The sequence below is a fragment of the Populus nigra genome, chromosome 9, assembly GCF_951802175.1.
Source record: "Populus nigra chromosome 9, ddPopNigr1.1, whole genome shotgun sequence".
NCBI classification, from domain to species: Eukaryota; Viridiplantae; Streptophyta; class Magnoliopsida; order Malpighiales; family Salicaceae; genus Populus; species Populus nigra.
This window is the reverse complement of record NC_084860.1, coordinates 17,879,169-17,900,842: the sequence shown is the minus strand read 5'-3', so window position 1 is coordinate 17,900,842 and position 21,674 is coordinate 17,879,169. Positions and strand designations below refer to the sequence as shown.

The window sequence follows — 21,674 nt, the reverse complement described above, 5'->3', positions numbered from 1 at the left end:
CGAATATTTTATACTCCTTTTATTTTTATATTTGATAATTCATGAATTAAAATGCTTTAACTCTAGAGCTCTTGTTAGTGAACTTCTTTTTAGATTTATTTAACTTAATAAAAAAATTATTTTTTTGTTGGAGGGAAGGGAAAGATAACTAAAATTTAATAATGATGTAAGATATGAAAATTAAACATAATATTAAAAATATCTGACATTTATAGTCCATGTTACCACTTTCCCTCTAATTACAAACCCATAAAAATTAACAATATAAATCTAATTTATAAATTTTTATAATATTCGTAAAAAATTTAACCTAACTGGATATACCCAAAAAGTTGAATTATATCTCAACCCATTTATATCCACGCTCCTGCTTCACAGCCGAAAAAACACCGTGCTTATTTATGGAGCCACCGCACTTGACATGTTACTAAAAAGAAAATACAATTGCTTTGTAAAGATACAAATACAAATACAAAGAATTGTTATTGTGCAGCGGGAAATTGATTCCTAAATTAAGTTTATTTGATGAAAACAATGCTACATATAACGGAGAAGAAACATTTTCCCAAAGTGACTGAGAATCCATCCCTCTAAAAAGCTCAACTAACTAAGTGGTGGCTCAAAGAGACAGTTCGCATTTTGATATGAGAATGCCATCACTGTCAGCATACAGCCATTCCCCGTCACAAATTAAGGTCCCTCCAATGTGAACCGCCACATGCTTCTCACCAACGCCCTTTTTGGAGGATTTCGTAGGATGTGATCCCAAGGCCCTGACCCCTATATCACACCCATTGATCTCATCTACATCTCTTACGCAGCCATTGACTAGAATCCCAGCCCACCCCATAGTCTGAGCCAACTGCCCCAGGTTCCCTCCGACCAAAGCACACCTCATGCTCCCCCCTCCATCAACAACAAGAACCCTTCCTTCACCTTCGGTTTCAAGAAGCTCCCTGACCAACACGTTGTCCTCGAACACCTTAAGAGTGGCAATGGGACCCGAGAATGCCCGGCTATTGCCATATACCTTGAAAATGGGGGGCAGAACTCGCAAGTCACCAGATGCCAAGAGTGGTACGTTGGAGTCACAGGCTTCAGCAGTTGTGATGAAAGCCATATATAGCTAGATTACTGAATTCCCCTGCAGTGAAAATGATAAAAGATTAGATGGGCGGAGCTAGAAATTTTTTCTGTCATGTGCTACAATACAAATACATACACCTAACCCTATTATTAACCCTCTTCCAACTTCTAAAGTTTTTGATAGTGAATATAAAATGACTAGACATTTTGTTTTCAAAGATAAAGTATGAAAAACAAAATACTGTATCTTTTAATGGGGAGTACTCTAGTCAAGAAAATTGATCAAACCAAGTGTATTGAAATCGACGATACTGTCTCCCTGATTCAGTCCTTGGATACTCTTGTTAACTTAGATTGATATGAACCCATTTTGATATAAGCTCTTCTAATTTTATCTTGTTGATTAAAAAGATGTTGTCACACTGTAATTTATAACCCAAGATCTTGTTCAAGAGTATTAACATCAATTTCAACTTTTTAAGATTTGAAAGGGGATTGTTCATTACAATTTGAGACATCAATATTGGATGGAGAATGTACTTTACTGATTGATGTTTGTTCATAGTTTTTCCTCTTTTACTTCCTTGATTTTTCATTATAACTTATAACCTATTCAAGTAAATGAGATTAAAAAAATCAAGTGCAAGATGAAAAGATATTAATGTCATAATAGAATATTCATGAAATACATAATATACAATGATAAAATAGTGATGCAGACTACGGAGAGATTTGAGGAACTTAACTTTGAAATAACTTGTAAATTATTTTTTCATGTGTTTATTTCATGTTTTTTCACGAGTCTGAATTCGAACTCCATAGCCCTCGTGTCACGTTTTTTCATGTGTTTATTTTTTATTGTGTCCCCGTAACTTCGGTTCTAGTTGTTGTGTATAAGCTTGACTTGTTCCAGCTCAACTCAAATTAATGTTAGTTTGGCTTGAAGTGATTTCAAAAAATTTAAAAAATATGGTCCAGAATGGTTCATTAAAAAAAAAATACGAAAGAGAAACTGTCATTAAACAATTTGGTCACACTTCCTTCTATTCTATACAAATTAAAACAACACACTTTACAAGGTATTCAGAGAATCATGACCTATGAATTGAAACTCATTAAAGTATTAAAAAGAACTTAACATATTCAAATTATTAGAGTTTTAGGTACAGTCTACTACAATAAATATGAAATATTGAATTCAAAATAAAAAGTTAGGGCTTATAAATTCTTACCTGGTAATTTTATATTTTTATAGCTCTCTGTGTACTGTCAAGAAGAAAAAAGCTAAAACCCCATATTAGTTGGAAGCATGTAAATCTAATTCTCATGCCAATTAATTATTTATATTTAGGTTTCGTAAAAAACAAAAGAAAACAACCAATTAATTATTTATGTTAGGTTTTCTATAAAATACAAAAGAAAACAACTACTTAATTATTTGTGCTCGTAAAATACAAAGGATAAATGGGCTATCTCCGCCCCTGCGAGCAGCAATTAACAAGCAGGCATGCAAAGAAGCGTGTATATACATATATAATCTCCAATGATATGTATACAGAAGGCAAGATATGAAATATCATCATGACATTTGATGAAACGATCTTCAATAATGTTAATTGGTAGAAATGGTGGGTGTTAAATTTCCAGTCCATAAAAAAAAATTAAAATTAAAATAAATCACAAACAATTACAAGAAATAATATCATTGTAATTGTGATTTGCAAAATTAATTGGATTTAGAGCCTCGCTATAGCCTGGATAGGGGAAGGGGATGTAGCTTCAAGATAAGATTAATAGATAAGTGAAAAGGTTGTAGCACATGGTACACACACATATATAATTAAGAACATGAATTAATTTCAAGCTACATATATGCATACATGACTGCAAGCACAGTATATAAGAGAGAGAGTAGTCCTAGTTTAGCTTGTAGTAGGGGAGTCGAGGAGAGGAGGTACCCCAGAACCAAACAGCAGCAGACAATTAGGCAGAATCAAGATACATGTGGTAAGGAGGATGGCTGTGGATGTGAACAGTACCTAAAGACATGGATAGAAAGATAGAAGAATTGAGAAAGCAATTGAAAGTAGCAATTACCTTACTTTACAATCAAGAAAGCAGCTGTTGAGTTGAGAAGGAGAGTGTTGTAAGCAGCAGCAGCTCGCACTCACCGGTTCAGAGGGTGTTGGCTCGCACTGACTGTCTTTCTCCCTTTGTTTCCCTGTAATATATTTTTCCTGGTTGGGTCTGTGCCTTTCTTCGATGCTCTGTCCATCTATTTATCTATCTAATCCAAACCCATCAACAACTTAGAAAAGTGTGACGGAGGAGATGTCCTGTTATCCATGTATCATCAATGTTCCACGCACGCCCTAATAGAAAATATAGAATAGAGTCAGACAGAAAGAAACCCACCGATGCCAGGGGGTGTTGTTTTGACCACAAACTAATTAGAGAGAGAGAGAGAGAGAGAGAGAGAGTCTGCTAATTAAACTTAATTAGGATGCTAATCATCTTGTCTTGTGAGTAGTAGTTGGGTCCAAAGAATGACAAAAGGACAATTAAGAAGTTTCAACGAAAACCAGTAACAAGAAGCAACCCATGAATCTAGTATTTGTCTTGGTCAGCGTGCTACTCTCTCTTTCTTTCTCCCTTCCGTCCACCTTCACTAAGCAATTTATCTAGTTTTTCTTCCTTTTAAAACAGTGTAGATGAGTAAAGGCTGTGCTTATATATATATGTATGTATATATATTAATTTTGTTTCTTATTTTTTTATTTTATTTTAAAAATAACCTAAAATTTAGTCTCGTAAAACTAGTCTTTACATGCCTCCATGATTAATCAAGGCCGCCATTTAATTCCTCCATACTAGGACTAGTACTCATCTGAGCCCACGATGATTTTTATTTCTCTTCAATACCTGGGCCGTCATCCCCCTTACAGTTGTGGACCTTTACTCGAACCCTTTACATGCCTCCATGATTAATCAAGCCCACCATTTAGTTTCTCCAGGGTCCAATATCGGCATCCTCTCCGATCTGAGATTTCAAGTGAGCAGAAGAAAGAGGCTCCCATGATTTGTTAATTTTCCAGCACAGCATGCAATGGAAGGTTTGGGGTTTGAATTTATGATGGATTGATTATCCAATAAATGGCAACAGGCAAGTCTCTCACTCACCGCTAGCGTAGCAGCAGCAGCAGCTATTTTCTTCTCTTCTCTTCTCTATAGATTGCTAAAAAGTACTTTGTGCTGTGATAACGTTCACACATGCCTGAGAAGATAAGCTCCCTCCTGCAAATCTCAATAAAAATATCAACTGGACTGGTATATCTTTATTTTTTACCGCTAATAATAACACAATCATTTTGGATCATACGATACCATATTTTTTAACATTTCTAGTAAATATATTGCTTTATTTGATAATTACAATTTTATGTGGTCGAATATCTATTTCTTTACCTAAAAAAAATTATATTTGTAACTGTATTTGTCTCGAAGTATTAGTTTTCAACACTAGTGCTAATGTATGTATAATTGTTGAAGCAATTTTATGTGTATTAATAAAGAGGAAACATTAATACTTGAAATTTAGATATTGTGAGTTTTAAGGTTAGATCAGTGGTTAATGTGTTAAATTCTTTGTGAATGAATCCTCGACAATGAATCAAACAAAAACATATCAACTACTTAAAAGATATTGTGTTGTTCAGAGATCACATATTAAGTTGTTGCTCATGGACGGTCCAAATCTCAGAGTCCATTTTGGTTAAACTAATCCACAGCCCACGAACCCAAACTCTTTCTTTCATCGTGGGAAACTTGCAGCTGTGATCGTTTGATAAAAGCCGAGAATGATACTGTGGTGAATCATATCACACATCATATCACGAGCGTTTCAAAGAATATATTTACATGGCATGATGAAAATCCATGAGAGGATATTGATTGTCCATCACAGTTGCTTTCACTCATAATTTGGCCGGTTCCTAATGTCAAAGCAAAAGGCTGGCTTCTCAAATAGAAGAAGAAGAAGGAGGAGGAGGAGCAGAAGAAGATGATGTATCAAATCCGCTGTGATCCAGGCCTAAACGAGGAAATTAAAGAGACCGAGGCATCCAGGGGCCCTTGCCCTATGGAAAGAAAAAACACATAAAAAAAAGAAGAGTGGTTCCCACCCTGTACTCATTTTTTCCTTGAACGATGATATTACTTTCCAATCCTGTAATTACAAACTTACAAGTGGTAGAGGTAATAAATCAAACAATCATGATCCCACCAGATATGGATGAACAATAAAGTTGGTACATCACTAATTATGCTCGAAACAGTAAGAAAAGGTGGTTTAATGCCCTAATGGATCAGTCCCACATCAACAATATAAATCTGAGATGCAATCCAAATTAAGATCGACGAACAGATAAAATTACCAGCATGTAATGTCTGTCATTACTACTATTATTTTCATATCAATTTACATGTATAATATTCATTCTTTGAACTACCTTAAAAACACGCACCCTTTGATATCAATTTAAAAGCATGTTTTTTATCTCCTTAAGAAAAAGAGTGGTTATAAAATCCAAATTCAAAAAATGTTAAAAGAAAATAAAACGATAAGAGAAATGTCCAATCTTGGGAGGATATCTTTTCTTGTGCAAACAGCGCATGCCGAACCCTAGATATTGCATAAAAGGGGTGCCGTGCTTATGCAAATCTAGGTGCGGACTGTGGAAACTAATAGTATTCAGAATACGTCTTTTCGAAGCTAACCAATTCCAACTAACGTCCCTACCACCTGCATTGAATTCTCACATACATATATCTTGGACACATTTTCAAAGAAACTTCCCTTGCAAACGCGCTGTACACAAGAAGAAGAACTACTACTACAAGTCAAATATTTCGGAAGGGCCCAATCCACGATCCCTTTCACTGATTGCTATTACTGTTACCATCTAGACGCCCTTTACTTTTTCACCCACTTAATTAGACCTGGGGGAATATTATTGTCTCGTCAAGACTAGTCCTCTCTTCGTTTGCCTTCTCTTATGGGGGGGACTGACTCCACCACGACGCCACCCCTTTCAAATTTTCAAAAGAGAAATCAAATGCCTTCATTCAAACGAAACGGCTCCCCCACGTCCTACAGGGTGATCAAATCGGTTGTATTGTCTCATCTGTATGACCAAATTAGTGATTCTTATAAGAAATATTAATTATACATGAGGAAGAAGAAGGCAATACACACACACACACACACACACACACACACACACACACACCCCATGAATCAATCGTTACGAGCTGCAGATATAATTAAGCATGCAATTAAATGAATGAATTGTTGAAAAGAAGTAATAAATGGACGACGCTCGTGTGGTAAAATGAAAAGGACAGTCGGGGTTCCAGTTCCAGTTCCAGCAAGCAGTAGCTAGAAGCAATTAATGACGACGTCTAACATTGATGCCAAGCAGTCTTCTTGGCTCTGGTTGAAGGGACACACACACACTTGAACTTGATAAACACTTTGGTGATCATTTAAAAAAGAAACAACTAACAAGGAAGATATGTAAGTCTACAATGAAAAAAAAAAAGAATATATAAAAGGGATGGTCCAGAAATCTGCCTGCTTTCTTTGCGAGGATTCCGCTGTTTTCTATCGAAAAAGCATATGCTTATTTTTTTTTTATTAATCATCATTGTCGTATTTAATTTCTAGTTTAAGCTTCACATATTAATTAATATATCTCTATGTAAAGTTGATGATAATAAAGTCTCAAATTTCTACCAAATTATCTATCCATCTTACATGGAAAAGGACCTCGTCTCATTTCTTGTTCATGCGTTGTGGGGCTTGTGACTTGCGGGGGGGAGATGGGGCCTTTTCCTTTTCTTCTTCTTTATACGTGTAAAGTACGAATCTATATGAGATCGTATGTGGATTTCTCTCTCTTTTTTTTTATCATTATATATCATCATCATCCATTGCAATCTACGTTTCTAAAAATATCTTCTACATACATCAATTTAGTATATTTATAAAAATAAAGTCTCTCAATCATCAACTCAAAATTAAAATTAAATTAAAAAAATCGAAATATATATATCAAAACTATCTCAACTCCAAACTTATCCTTTTATATATAATATTCTATGAGAAACGAGAAAACACTTATAACTAGGAAAGGAAAGGATAGGATGCACTCGTGTGGTGTGTACATATATAGAGACAAAATGCTACCCCACTCCCCACTTCATCTTCATCTATGATTTGGTTTGGTGCTTTACAACCAAAGCCAGAATTAATGCATGCCAGATACATCCATCCATCCATTATAATTGATCATAGCCATCTAGCCCGACGTCCCGCGCCCCGTGCCTGCCTGCCTATGCTTTGCTTTCTATTAATAATTAATTTGTATCATCTTTCAAGAATATTGAATTAAATATTTCTATACATGTTGGTAATTATATATATATATATATATCTGTGTGTGTGTGTGTGTGTAGAGAGAGAGAGAGAGAGAGAGAGAGAGAGAGAGCAGCACTGCATATATAGTATAGGGAACCCACCACTTTCCAAGCAAAATGTTGTCCCTTCCTATACATCCGATATCCCTATGCCAAGGGATTCTCTATTTTTTTTTAGAAAATAATCTTACATGCTAGGGTTTTATAATCTAATTAATCCTTCTTTCAGTTTCATCATGATGTAAGATTGATGCGCATGCATTCTCTTATTCTGCCTTATCTAATTAATTAAGTCTCTTTTTGTTCATATACACACACAATAACCATTGACCTAAAACTAGACAACAAACAACTACATGTATTTTTTCTCTCTTAATTTCTCTTTGGGTCCATATATCCTACCTAACGTTACTGCTTCGTATTCTTCGATCGGTGGTTAGGTTGTTCTATTTCTCATTCACCATGGCTTCAACTACAAATTATATTACGAATTACTATTATATATAAATGTAACAAGGGAATACATTAACAGCGTTAACCCTTACAGTCGTCGTTGCTTCCTTCTTGCAACCTAGCTGATCCATGTATTGTATTAAACAGTAAGTAAGAAAAGGTGACGAGTTGCCTCTCCGGCACTCCAGTACAACAACTCAACAGGTATTTATATGTTATGAACAGAAATATATACTTGAGTCAGTACTGGATTGAATCTCCGGTCTTTCAAATTGAATTCGATGACTAAATTAAATCATCATTGAAGATTATTTGGGGATAATAAAAAGTAAAAAAGAAAAGGAGGGGTGTGGTGGGGGGAAGTAGTCAAGAATATATAGTGACAAAAAGGGTGAGCTAGCTAGTGTCCTGTGCCATGCTGAGATGTATGTTGGTGTAAAGAGCTACAGTTTTCTAGTTATTATACATGATGAGTGGCTTGTAGTTTACTTAGAACCTAATTTAATCAATTAGTCTGATGGGAAATGTGAAGAGAAGGAAGTTTTGGATACAGACACTGTACAAGTGTACTGTGGAGAACGAAGTGATAAATGGAATGGCTATTTTTGGTTTCTAGCACCCTTTAAAAAAAAAAAAAAACATTGGTAAAATAAAATAATTGTAAAAAATTAGTAAAATAGAATAGTTTGTATACGTTACTATGACCAAGAAATGCAACTTATATAATTTGTTGCCATTTATAATAATAATATTTTTTTAAAAAATATTAAATGGATACGAGAGAAAAAATAAAAGAGAAAATACCATTAAAACATACCCAATAATAACAAAAAAAATCTTACTAAAATAAATTCAACAATATTAAAATATGTCATTAATAACAACTCAAGTGGATTATATTTAATGCTAAAAAATAAAGAATAATATCCTTATTTTTCATGAAACAGTAATCCACTCGAATATTATTGATAATATTTTTTTAGTATAATTATATTTATAGATTTATTAGAAGACGCTGGTAATATTTAATGGGAGCTTGGTTCAACAATTATTTTTTTTCAGTTTTTCTAATTAACTATATTAATTTATTTTTTTTAAAAAGTTCATAAAATATAGATAAATAGACAGAGAGACGTACAAGCAAGACAAAAACTCCTCTGGCTCCTGCTCCTGGTCCTAGAAAAGGTACACACAGTTTGGGGGAGAGAGAGAAGACGAGAGAAGCACATCCAAAGTTTGACTGGACCCGAAAAATGAGAACAAAATTTTAAAACAAGTGGGGGGAGCAACAGATTCACATCTCCCACAATTCACTCTTCCCTTTTCCTTTTCCTTTTCTTTTCTTTGCGCCCTCTCTCTCTCTCTCTCTCTCTCTGCTCCCTTGCCTGCCCGCGATGCACCACCATTCAACTTGCCCTCTTGAGAGACTCACTACTTCTAATATTCTATTCTCTCTCTCTCTTTCTCTCTCCTTGTTTCTGAAATGTGTGTGCGTGTGAAGATGTCACTTTACTTGGTCTTAACAACATGAATGAATGACATCTTTCCATTTCTTTCTTTAGTTTTTATGCCCACTTTCTTTCTTTCTTTTCCTTTTCCCAAACGAAACGAAACGAAACGAAAACCCTCCCTTGCCTTGCACCTGGGCTGAGCAGCCTGCCTCAGCAGCCATACTTGTACTTGTTCTTGCTTTGCTTCCTTCAATTGGTAATGCCATCGCTAGTACCAGGATATGTCTGTCACACGTCGGTAATGCTATCTGTCAACAAGTGACAGCCGACATTACTTTCTCTCTGCACATCGTACCCCTCCCCTCGCGCACACCCTCTTCTGTCTTCTTCCTTAACTGATCCTGTGATTTCCTTAGACTTAATTTGTACTCTACAAGCAACCATCACATCACCTTCCTCTACTTCATAACCACTCCAGGTAAGTAAATTTCTCCCCCCTCTTCTTCTCTTTTTTATTTTTCTGGGAAAAAGGTTTGGAATTTAGTCCCACTTGATTACTACCTCTCTGACGGTGATTTCTACCATCTCTTTCTTTTCTTAATTTATTCTTAATTACTACTTTATTTTCTTTTATCTTCAGATTTTCAAGCAACAAGTCAAAGTTTGGAAATTTGGTGAAATATGAAACCCCAGAAGGAGATTTAATTAACAGCAGATCTCTGAATGCGCTGAGAAAAGATGCTTCTCTGATTGCAAGGAAGATTCAGAGAAACTAACAGACAGAAGAAGGGAGTGATTAAGCTTTCATTTTCTCAAGATTGATTCAACTGCAATTATAATGCAGAGAGAGCTTTAGAGGGCTAAGTGAGAATCTTGCATGTTGAACCAAATCTGAACTCTCAGATTAACCCCAAAAGGCAAAAAATAAAAATAAAATGAAGAAACACTGGAGGATATCATCACAAAGGCAACCACCCAAAGCCATGATTAGAATATGTGGTTATGTATTGCTGTTGCTACTGTTATTTATGCCATCATCATCACAAGCCAGAGAGTTGTCTTCACAGCAAAGTAGCAATAATGAAGTTGTGGGGTTATTAGCCTTCAAGAAATCCTCTGTTCAATCTGATCCAAAGAACTTATTAGCCAACTGGTCTCCCAATTCTGCTACTCCATGTTCATGGTTAGGCATCTCTTGCTCTCTTGGTCATGTCACCACTCTCAACCTCACCAAAGCTGGTCTCATTGGAACCCTAAACCTCCATGACCTCACTGGGGCCTTGCAATCTCTCAAACATCTTTATTTGCAAGGAAATTCATTCTCTGCTACTGATCTTTCTGCTTCCCCATCCTGTGTTCTTGAGACTATTGACTTGTCTTCAAACAATCTCTCCGACCCTCTTCCAAGAAACTCCTTTTTAGAGTCTTGTATTCATCTCTCTTATGTTAATCTCTCTCACAATTCCATTTCTGGTGGTACCCTTCGATTCGGTCCTTCCTTGCTACAACTTGACCTCTCTCGCAATACTATTTCTGATTCTACCTGGTTGACCTATTCCCTTTCTACCTGCCAGAACTTGAATCTTCTCAACTTCTCAGATAACAAGCTTACTGGAAAACTTGGAGCAACTCCCTCGTCTTGCAAGAGTCTATCCATTTTAGACCTATCATACAATCCATTCTCTGGGGAGATACCTCCTACTTTTGTTGCAGACTCTCCACCATCTCTCAAGTATTTGGATCTCTCACACAACAACTTCTCTGGCAGCTTCTCCAGCCTTGATTTTGGGCATTGTAGCAATCTTACTTGGCTCAGTTTGTCACAAAATAGGCTCTCTGGCAATGGATTTCCATTTAGTTTGAGGAACTGTGTGCTTCTACAGACGCTTAACCTCTCCCGTAACGAGCTAAAATTCAAGATTCCTGGTTCCTTGTTGGGGAGTTTAACAAATTTAAGGCAACTGTCTCTGGCTCACAATCTGTTTTATGGTGATATTCCTCCCGAGTTGGGACAGGCGTGTCGAACTCTACAGGAATTGGATCTGTCAGCAAACAAACTCACCGGTGGCTTGCCGCAAACTTTTGCATCGTGTTCTTCTATGCGGAGTCTTAATCTTGGCAACAATCTGCTCTCAGGGGATTTCCTTAGTACTGTTGTGAGCAAACTCCAAAGTCTGAAATATCTGTATGTTCCATTCAACAACATCACTGGTACTGTGCCTCTGTCTCTTACAAAGTGTACCCAACTTGAAGTGCTGGACCTCAGTTCTAATGCCTTTATTGGGGGTGTTCCTTCTAAATTGTGCTCCTCGTCAAACCCCACCGCGCTGCAAAAGTTACTCCTAGCTGACAATTATCTATCAGGAAAAGTTCCACCAGAGCTTGGAAGCTGCAAGAACCTGAGGAGCATTGATCTCAGTTTCAACAACCTAATTGGACCAATTCCCATGGAGGTTTGGACCTTGCCAAATCTCTTGGACTTGGTTATGTGGGCAAACAACCTCACTGGTGAGATCCCGGAAGGCATCTGTGTTAACGGAGGAAACCTCGAGACTTTGATTCTCAACAACAATCTCATCACAGGAAGCATTCCGCAGTCCATAGGAAATTGCACCAATATGATTTGGGTTTCCCTTTCCAGCAACCGGCTAACCGGAGAAATTCCTGCTGGCATTGGAAATCTAGTTGACCTGGCTGTTCTCCAAATGGGTAATAATTCACTTACCGGGCAAATACCACCAGAGCTTGGCAAGTGTCGGAGCCTCATTTGGCTTGATTTGAACAGCAACAACCTAACTGGTCCTCTTCCACCTGAGCTTGCAGACCAAGCTGGTCTAGTTGTTCCTGGAATTGTTTCTGGGAAGCAGTTTGCATTTGTAAGAAATGAGGGCGGGACATCATGCCGAGGAGCTGGGGGATTGGTTGAGTTTCAGGGTATCCGGGCAGAAAGGCTGGAAAATCTTCCTATGGCTCACTCTTGCTCAACAACAAGAATTTACTCTGGCATGACAGTTTATACATTCACCACCAATGGCAGTATGATATTCCTTGATCTTGCCTACAACTCACTGTCAGGAGATATCCCTCAAAATTTTGGTTCAATGAGTTATTTGCAGGTCTTGAACTTGGGGCATAATAAGCTAACCGGAAATATTCCAGACAGTTTTGGAGGTTTGAAAGCAATTGGAGTTCTGGATCTCTCACACAATGATCTTCAAGGATTTCTGCCAGGGTCTTTAGGGACTCTCTCGTTTCTTAGTGATCTTGATGTGTCGAACAACAACCTCACTGGTCCTATCCCTTCTGGGGGGCAGCTGACAACTTTTCCTCAATCCAGGTATGAAAACAATTCTGGTCTTTGCGGTGTGCCATTGCCCCCATGCAGCTCTGGAGACCACCCCCAAAGTCTTAACACTCGGAGAAAGAAGCAATCTGTGGAAGTAGGTATGGTCATTGGCATCACATTTTTCATCTTGTGCGTCTTTGGTCTTTCATTGGCTCTCTATCGAGTGAAGAAGTACCAGCAGAAGGAAGAACAGAGGGAGAAGTACATCGAAAGTCTCCCAACTTCAGGTAGCAGCAGCTGGAAACTTTCAGGTGTGCCCGAGCCTTTGAGCATCAACATTGCAACATTCGAGAAACCTCTACGGAAGCTGACTTTTGCCCATCTTCTTGAAGCTACAAATGGTTTCAGTGCTGATAGCTTAATAGGGTCTGGTGGGTTTGGAGAGGTATACAAGGCACAACTAGGAGATGGATGTGTTGTTGCTATAAAGAAGCTGATTCATGTCACAGGACAGGGTGACAGGGAGTTTATGGCAGAAATGGAAACTATCGGGAAGATCAAGCACCGAAACCTGGTTCCTTTGCTGGGTTATTGCAAAATTGGAGAGGAGAGGCTTCTTGTGTATGAATACATGAAATGGGGAAGTTTAGAGTCTGTTCTTCATGACAGGTCGAAAGGAGGATGCTCAAGACTTGATTGGGCAGCAAGAAAGAAGATTGCAATAGGGTCAGCAAGAGGCCTTGCTTTCCTTCATCACAGCTGCATACCTCACATTATCCACCGTGACATGAAGTCTAGTAATGTTCTTTTAGATGAAAACTTTGAAGCGCGGGTATCTGATTTTGGAATGGCAAGATTGGTGAACGCCCTTGAAACACATCTTAGTGTGAGTACACTTGCAGGAACTCCAGGTTATGTGCCCCCTGAGTATTATCAGAGCTTTAGATGCACATCGAAAGGGGATGTCTACAGCTATGGTGTCATACTACTGGAGCTCCTCTCAGGCAAGAAGCCAATAGATTCCGCTGAGTTTGGTGATGATAACAACTTAGTAGGATGGGCAAAGCAGCTATATAGAGAGAAGAGATGCAATGAGATATTAGACCCTGAGTTGATGACACAAACATCTGGAGAGGCCAAATTATACCAGTATTTGAGAATTGCTTTTGAGTGCCTTGATGACAGGCCTTTCAGACGGCCAACCATGATTCAAGTTATGGCTATGTTCAAAGAGCTTCAGGTTGACTCTGAAAGCGATATCCTAGATGGTTTGTCATTGAAAGATGCAAGTATTGATGAATTCAAGGAGGAGTCTAGTTCATGATGTTTAGCCTTCGATTGGACTAGAAGTTGTCTTTGGCACCTTTAATGTGCTCACCTGTGATTACCGACATGGAAGTAGTTATTTGCGCTGCTGAACTGGATATGGGCTAATCCTTCAAATTTCAGCTACTGTAAATAATAGAATGCTGAAATGACAGAGAGAAAAGTAGCAGGGAAACGGGGAGAGAACAAAGGAACAGGTCCTCCGGTCGCTAAACGATCAGTAACTTGATACTTTTTCCTTTTTTTCCATTGATCATCATGGCTATTGCAAAAGACTTGAAACCTTGTCTCTTCACCACGAGCTTCTTATTCTGTCACAGTTTTGCTAACTGATGTTCCACTATTTGTTTGTTTATTTCCAATTATTGCTGTTTATAGGAAGCTATGATTTCAGAAATGAACACACTGTTTTGTAAAGTTGTAGTGATAGCATTGTTGGAAAGTAAACCACAAGAGTATTGCTTGCATTTAGTAGCTGATGAGTAAATTTTATTTAGTTTTTGTAAACATATATACTTGGACAGTGTGTCAAGTCCAAGAAGGTGTGGATCTAGCATGCATGCCAGATTCAATATGCTTGAACTTGTCAGTTAGCAAAGTTCAAAAGATTTAGACTTGGTGTCAGGTCCAAGTGTCTTGTACTTGGCAGCTCATCAAGTCTAAGGTGGTGTGGGTCTAGCATGCATGCTAGACCCAATATGCTTGGACTTGATAGTTAGTGTGCAGGTGACATGGGTTTGGCACGTATGCTAAGTCCAAGATAGCATGAGTCTGACACGCATGTCAAACCGAAAGCGTTTGAACTTGACAGTTACCCAAATCCAAGATAATTACCAATCCTTCCTTGGCATGTCCAGGGGAGTGATTAACAACCTCTTTTGGGTCTAACCTCAGGGAGGAACTCAGTCTCTATAGACTTAACTATATTTGACGTCTTAAGCTCTAAATCTCTCTACACCTTTTTATGTGTATAAAAATCCTTCATGAACCCACTATATTCTTATTAAGTAAGAAATATTTATTTCTCATTCAATGCTATTAGAGTAATTACCTTGCAGACCCTTCTTTTATAGATTATAAATATACCATGAGAGCTTTATAATAAAAGGTTTACAGTTTCCAATTCTCTATTGCATTTATAATTTCAGAGCATCTCTCTTTAGAATATTCTTGTATTTTTCTCTCTCTAAAAAGATACATATTTAAGCATCAGAGAGTCCCACCTCCACCAAAGAGGATCTTTTACAGGTACTAGCCACAAGTAGCTTTGGCTTATCAAAGGATCAAATATAAGCTATCGATTACCTTGGTTAAGGAGAATGGAGAAGATTGCCAGGATCAATTGATCAATCTGAGAGCCCTATTCTCATGCTAATTGGATTTTTTAAAACATCATTAATGATGCCATCTATGGGAAATTGATTAAAAAACAATTAGTTTCTACCTAAAACGTGTTTTTAGTATTTCTAGGGCATTTTATAGCTTGTAACTAATGCCCCTCAGGACTAGAAAGCTGGACAAATCAATTTGTTTCCCCTGGCTCTCATACCTAACATGAGCTTTAACAACTCACTAGTCAGGTGTAACTCTTCATCCAGGCCGTATTGACAATCTAAGGGCAAAATCAAACATTGCCACCACAACAAGTCTTAACACCATCAACAACCTATATTGGTTTAACACTAGGGCCATCGGCTACACCAAGAGCTCATAGAAAATTACATTACTTATAGGAGATAAGACTAAATGATGTCCATGAAGGTTCCTTAAGGGATCAGTCACACCATTGTCATATCCATGCACAGAGCAAACACTCCAACCAAACATCCTTTAATTACTATGGGATGGACACCGATCATTTAGGATGTATAATACTAGATAAAAATATAAGTTTCTTAAAGATGAATGACTTATTCAAAATGACCTTTTATTTTCTCTAGATGGTCCTTTAGGACGATAACCCCACCAATCCCCAAGGGATGAATGTAATCTTCCAAGTGCTATATGTACCAATCTCCAAGGGATAAACATAATCGTCCAAGTGCTATATACACCAATCTTCAAGGGATGAATGTGATCTCCCTAGTGCTATATATATACATCAATCTCTAGGGGATAGACATAGTCTTCCCAGTGCTATATGCACAAATCTTTCAAGGGATGGATGTGATCTCCTCAGTGCTATATGCACCACTTGCTAAGGGATAAAAGTGATCTCCCTAAGGGCAACAACTCCAACACGGTGTTGTACAAGGAAACAAACAAGAATTGTCCTCGGAGGAAAGGGAACATTAAGAAGGGCCAACAACCATGGAGTGTGGAAATATATGGTATTATTATCCAATATCCGCCAAGTACGTAAAACTCTCCCACCTTTTATCTCAAAAGGATGATGATACGTTTTTTTAGCCTAGTTGTCACTTTCACCTCTCTTAAGCTTTTAAACGTGAAATAACATATTAAAGGCTTAGAGGGAAACTGATGAGTCAATTTTATTAAGTTTTTATTTATTTTTTTTTATAAACGAATGGGTCTGACACGTATGTTAAACCCAATACACTTGAGCTTAGCAGTGCACTAGGTCCAAGATGGTGTGGGTCTGACATGTATGCCAAACCTAATATGCTTGGACCTTGCAATTAGCCAAGTCCAAGACGCTTGTACTTGGTAGTGCACCAGGTCTAAGGTGGCGTGGGCCTGGCATGCATGCCAAACCCAATACACTTGGACTTACAGGTCTAATATGCATGCCAGACCCAATACGCTTGAACTTGGAAGTGAGTCAAGTCCAAGGTGGCTTGGGTCTATCACACATGACATACCTAATGCATTTGGACTTGACAATACGCTAGGTCCAAAGTGGCGCGAGTCTAGAACTTATGCCAAACCCAATATGCTTGGACTTGGCAGTACCCTACATCCAAGGTGGCGCAGGTCTGACATTCATGCCAGACCGAATACGCATGGACTTGGTAGTTAGCCAAGTCTAAGGCACTTGAACTTGACAGTTAATCACGTCTAAGATGGCGTGGGTCTGGCACGCATGCCAGACTTAATACGCTTGGACTTGGCAATCAGCCAAGTCCAATGTGGTATGGGTCTGGCACACTTGTCGAACCCAATATTCATGAACTTGACAGTGCGCTAAGTCCAAGGTGGTGTGGGTTTAACACGCATGCTAGACCCAATACGCTTGGACTTGACAGTCAGCCAGGTCCAAGGTGGCGTGAGTCTGACATGCATGCCAAACCCAATACACTTAGACTTGGAAGTGCGCCAAGTCTAAAGTGGCGTGGATCTGGCACGCATTCCAAACCCAATACGCTTGGACTTGGCAGCGTGCCAAACCCAAGATAACTTAAGTTTGGCACGCATGCCAGACTTAAGACGTTTGGACTTGGCGGTCAGCTAAGTCCAATATAATTACCAATCCTTTCTTGGCATGTCTAAGGGAGTGACCTACCTTCTATGACTCTAACCTCGGTGAAGAACTCAGCCTCTATAAGCTTAACTATATTTGACATCTTAAACTTTAAATCTCCGAACACCTTTTTAGATGTATAAAAGTCTTTTATGGACCCACCATATTCTTATCAGGTAAGAGATATTTATCCTTCATTCAATGCTATCAGGGTAATTACCTTACATACCCTCATTTTATGGACTATAAATACACCATGAGAGCTTCAAGACAAAAGGTTCACAATCTCCAATTCTCTACTGCATTTATATTTTCAGAGCATCTCTCTCTAGAATATTCTTGTATTTTTTTCTCTCTAAAAAGATACTTATTTAAGCATCAGAGAGTCTTGACCTCCACTATATAGGATCTTTTGCAGGTACTAACCACGAGCAGCTTTGACTTATCAAATGACTAAATATAAGCTATCAATTATTTTGGTTAAGAAAAATGGACGAGATTGCCAGAACTAATTGATCAACTAATTTTTCAATTTAAGAGCCCTATTCCCGGGCTAGTTGGATTTTTTGGAATATCATTAGTAGCATACTTGCATAACCATTATATCACTAGACAATGTAGAATGGATTGAAGCAGAATATGATCCACAAGCATTTGTTTTCGAATTAATCTCTGTAACATTCCAATTTCAGCATGAGGTTATCCCATTTGAAGCAATAAGTCTAACCACCATTCTCCCTCCTCATGAATCATGCCATGTTTAAAACCCCTTCAAATCAAAGTTGGAACACAAACCATCCATTTAAGTGAAGCAGCCCTGGGGAGATCGCTTAAGTCTATCAGGTTTCTTTTCATGACCACCGTACAATTTATATTCATTCAAAACGTAATAAGAAAGTTCAGGAAAAAAAAAAAAACAGTGCCCTTGAACATCGCACAAAGAGACCTGTGAAGATTGTGGTAATAAAAATGGAATAAAAAATATTTATATTCTCGTTGTTGATAGCAGCAGTTCCAAACAAGCAGCATGTCAAGTAAAGCAATCTCTTCCAAGAACCTGTGCTTATCTCATTCGCTTTTTATCTCATTTTGCTTTCAAAGGCTCCTTCTATTTGCAGTGTAAAATGGAAAAAACTCAATAAATAAAGAAACAGGAAGCACCTCTTCGTTGGTTGGTGACATAAGCAAATGCTGGTGGTTTTTGTCTGAGGAGGAACCTCTCCAGCTGATGGCATCCTGCGTGTGTTAAGGAGTTCAAGGATGTTTTGGCCCATGATTATTTTGTCTGTTTAATTTAAGAAAGGTCTAGTACTAGGTTCCTGTTTAAGAATATGAATCTTTTTAGCACCACTCATGTTTTTGTTTTATTCAGCTCCAAGAATCAAACACTCTCATGATGTTCTTGACAAAACTCCTATGGTGGATAATGAAGCATTTGTCAACATAAGCATCCATATATAAATCCTTCCTGGCTCATATATTCTTCGTGCCTAAAGCCCCTTAGAATGCTTTTGATTTTAGGAAGGAAAATGAAATGCAACGTGGCCCACCAATACCATTCCTCTTTTCTTCAGTCCATTTTTCTTGTTTTCTCTTATAAATCCAAGCTGTCATCTGGTTCCTAATGCATCCATTATTAGAATTTCTTCATGCATAACAAGATTGTTTTTTTTCTTCCTTCCCTTTTTTGGCTCAAGGATAAGATTGTTTCAGTGATACTCCTCGTTTCTGTCCCTTCTCGTGGCATTAGAATAATCACTCCTGATGTTGTTTATTTTATATCCCATTGACTTTTGGTGTTTGCATCACAAACTAGCTATATTTCAGCGAGAAGCTCCAGCAGTTGCTTTGGGCTAAACTGAGCACCTCCATGCTCCTGATCTGAGGTCCCCTCTGTGGCTTCCATAACATTACATAATATAGCTGCATTCAAAGCATGATCTCCTGCACTCTGCTTCAATCACTTTCCAGTGCCCCTTCAATCTAATCATTTATAGTCCTGGCTGATGGCTGCAAAACATCCCTGACTTGGAAAGGCCCACAGACAGGTATGTAATGTAACCCAAGCAAGGTGATTTTCCAGGCTCAATATGGGCTCAGAAAATGCACATATCTATTTTATAGGCTGCCGCTCTCAACTGTTCTTGACATTCCAAGAATGGGGTCCGTATGGCCCACTGGCAGGGCAACAGAATATTGAAATTATTCAGTCATGGAATTCAGTCCAAGGAGAGGTCCCATTGACAGGGAAACTGGCTAATTCTCTGACTCGAGGCTTACATAAAGAGTCCAAGATTGGCTTCCAGCATCCCAATCCCAGCCTTTTTGAGGTCCCCACCAATACTCCCTTTTTATAATTTACTGGGTCTGTGACAAAAAATGGAGACAAATAGATTATGAAAGTCACGCTGCAGCCTGCAGGCTATAAACCGTGCATGGTCTCCAACATGAATTAAGCTATCCTGAGCAACAAATCTTGAAATTGGCTTTGTTAAAAGTTGAGGTCCATGGTCTGTTCTTCATGAGAATATGTTCCCAAACATCTTAGAAGTCAGAAGTACGAAGTAGCTAGCATAGATGTATCTTTTGTAACGTACCTCTGATGTTTCTTCCATTTCTATGTTTATGAAGGATCCAAGCACTAGAATAGTAATAAACCCAGGCCTGGTGATGTTATGGTAATTTTTGTGGGTTTTAAAAAGCAAGCCTTTTTTTTAAAAAAAAAACTATAAATTATAACTTTTTTATAAATTATTTTATTTTATATATTGATTAGCTAAATATCTCCAAAACTGCTAGAAGTTTCCTAAACAATCCAATGCATGAGTCCTTGAAGAGGGATCCACATGCGAATTGAATTTGATTTGTGAAGGAAACGTTGGTGTCACCAATACAGTATCAAGAAAAGAAAAGAAAAGACAAAGACTTGGTCAAAGAGTATCTTTTTGACTGGGAAGCTGGGCGAGGTGGGGGGAAGAAGGGCACATCTCCATCTTCTTTCCTGATCAAGATATATTAATAATAAAACAACTAAACAGGGAATGTAACCAGATTTCAAGGGGGAAATTAAAGAAGACTGAAATGCTGTTTGTTAGCTGGTAATGTGATGCAGTGATAATATATGTACATCAGCCATCCAATTGGCATATTATTTCCATATCCAAACAAAACTTGCATCTCCTGTGTACTGTACTTGATGCCAGTTTTCTGCTCTTCCCTCCCTGCTAACATATATTATTATTTCTCTTCTTCTTTTTTGACTAAATCAACTCCCTGTTTTTCTTTTCAACTTTTGCTTTCTAATCATGGCATATAGAGTACATGCAGCACTGACAAAGTCTCAGTCAAGTCCTCCCTAGCTACTTGTTGCCTGTTTCTCCTTTTTTTTTTTTTTTCTTTGGTCTGTGTGCTAATGAATTAAAGATGCTAGGAGATTTAAAACGTCAACTGACTGACCGGGATAAGTAATCCAGTAGGCAAAGGGTGGCAAATTGCAGGGCAGGATGGGATTTAGGCCAAACAAAAGGGAAGATTGCCGACAAAACTAGCAAATAATGCTTGTAATATTCAGCTAACTAATAGAATGCCATATAGAACCATCCAGGCAGCAGTACCAGAAGTCACATCTCGTGATTCTGAGCGTGAATGATTGAATGGAAGCAAGAAAAAAGGTGAAATATTGTATTCGGTGGATGACAGAATCATGTCACTGTTGATCTGATCACCGAGTTTCTTGAACATGAAATTAATAACCTTGTATCACAGACGTAAAACTTGATGAAGATTTGCCAACATTAAATTGTGAGTGACATGATAGCGTGATTGGTGATTGCTAGGTTGGGTTGGACATCATGAACAGAAAAAGTTAGGCTCGAGGTCGAAGAAGTACACTTGATACATAGTCCCACGCAACCACCATGCACCTGAATCTTTCTTGCATGAACACGACTGATCCTGTGCTAGCTAGAGTCGCATCCTCAAATTAAGCCACCACAAACTAGCTGGGTTTCAAGGAAGATAAATGGATGGATCAATAACCTTTCCCTTTTTTTTTTTTTTGAATGGTTGGCGCATCGAATGAGCTTATATATAAATTAACTGCTATATTTTTTGACGATCTTAATTAAAAGCGAATTCAACAATACCAGAGCATAAATATATATATGTATATAAT

At 37.9% G+C, this 21,674-nt stretch overlaps 2 protein-coding genes across 10 annotated transcripts; one reads left to right on the top strand and one right to left on the bottom strand.

Annotated features, from left to right (window-relative positions):
• Nucleotides 1-422: 422 nt before the first annotated feature.
• Nucleotides 423-3,762, bottom strand: LOC133703778 (putative 4-hydroxy-4-methyl-2-oxoglutarate aldolase 3). 9 transcript variants are annotated; one of them, XM_062128453.1, is made up of 4 exons: nucleotides 3,258-3,762; nucleotides 3,045-3,125; nucleotides 2,319-2,352; nucleotides 423-1,144 (listed from the first exon to the last, which is right to left on the bottom strand). In XM_062128453.1, the coding sequence occupies exon 4, from the start codon at nucleotides 1,118-1,120 to the stop codon at nucleotides 620-622; it is 501 nt and encodes a 166-aa protein (XP_061984437.1). In that variant the 5' UTR covers nucleotides 1,121-1,144; nucleotides 2,319-2,352; nucleotides 3,045-3,125; nucleotides 3,258-3,762; the 3' UTR covers nucleotides 423-619. The 9 variants fall into 9 exon arrangements, with proteins under 9 accessions (XP_061984437.1, XP_061984436.1, XP_061984434.1 ...); XM_062128452.1 differs by having other exon boundaries at nucleotides 2,319-2,370; nucleotides 3,258-3,761; XM_062128450.1 differs by having other exon boundaries at nucleotides 3,045-3,762.
• Nucleotides 3,763-9,323: 5,561 nt separating this feature from the next.
• LOC133703468 (receptor-like protein kinase BRI1-like 3) lies at nucleotides 9,324-14,546 on the top strand. The gene is made up of 2 exons (XM_062128006.1): nucleotides 9,324-9,945; nucleotides 10,108-14,546. The coding sequence occupies exon 2, from the start codon at nucleotides 10,403-10,405 to the stop codon at nucleotides 14,075-14,077; it is 3,675 nt and encodes a 1,224-aa protein (XP_061983990.1). The 5' UTR covers nucleotides 9,324-9,945; nucleotides 10,108-10,402; the 3' UTR covers nucleotides 14,078-14,546.
• Nucleotides 14,547-21,674: the final 7,128 nt, after the last annotated feature.

Excerpts from the sequence above, each read along its gene's own strand:
- LOC133703778 (XM_062128450.1), bottom strand. The coding sequence starts at position 1,120 with ATGGCTTTCATCACAACTGCTGAAGCCTGTGACTCCAACGTACCACTC.
- LOC133703468 (XM_062128006.1), top strand. The coding sequence starts at position 10,403 with ATGAAGAAACACTGGAGGATATCATCACAAAGGCAACCACCCAAAGCC.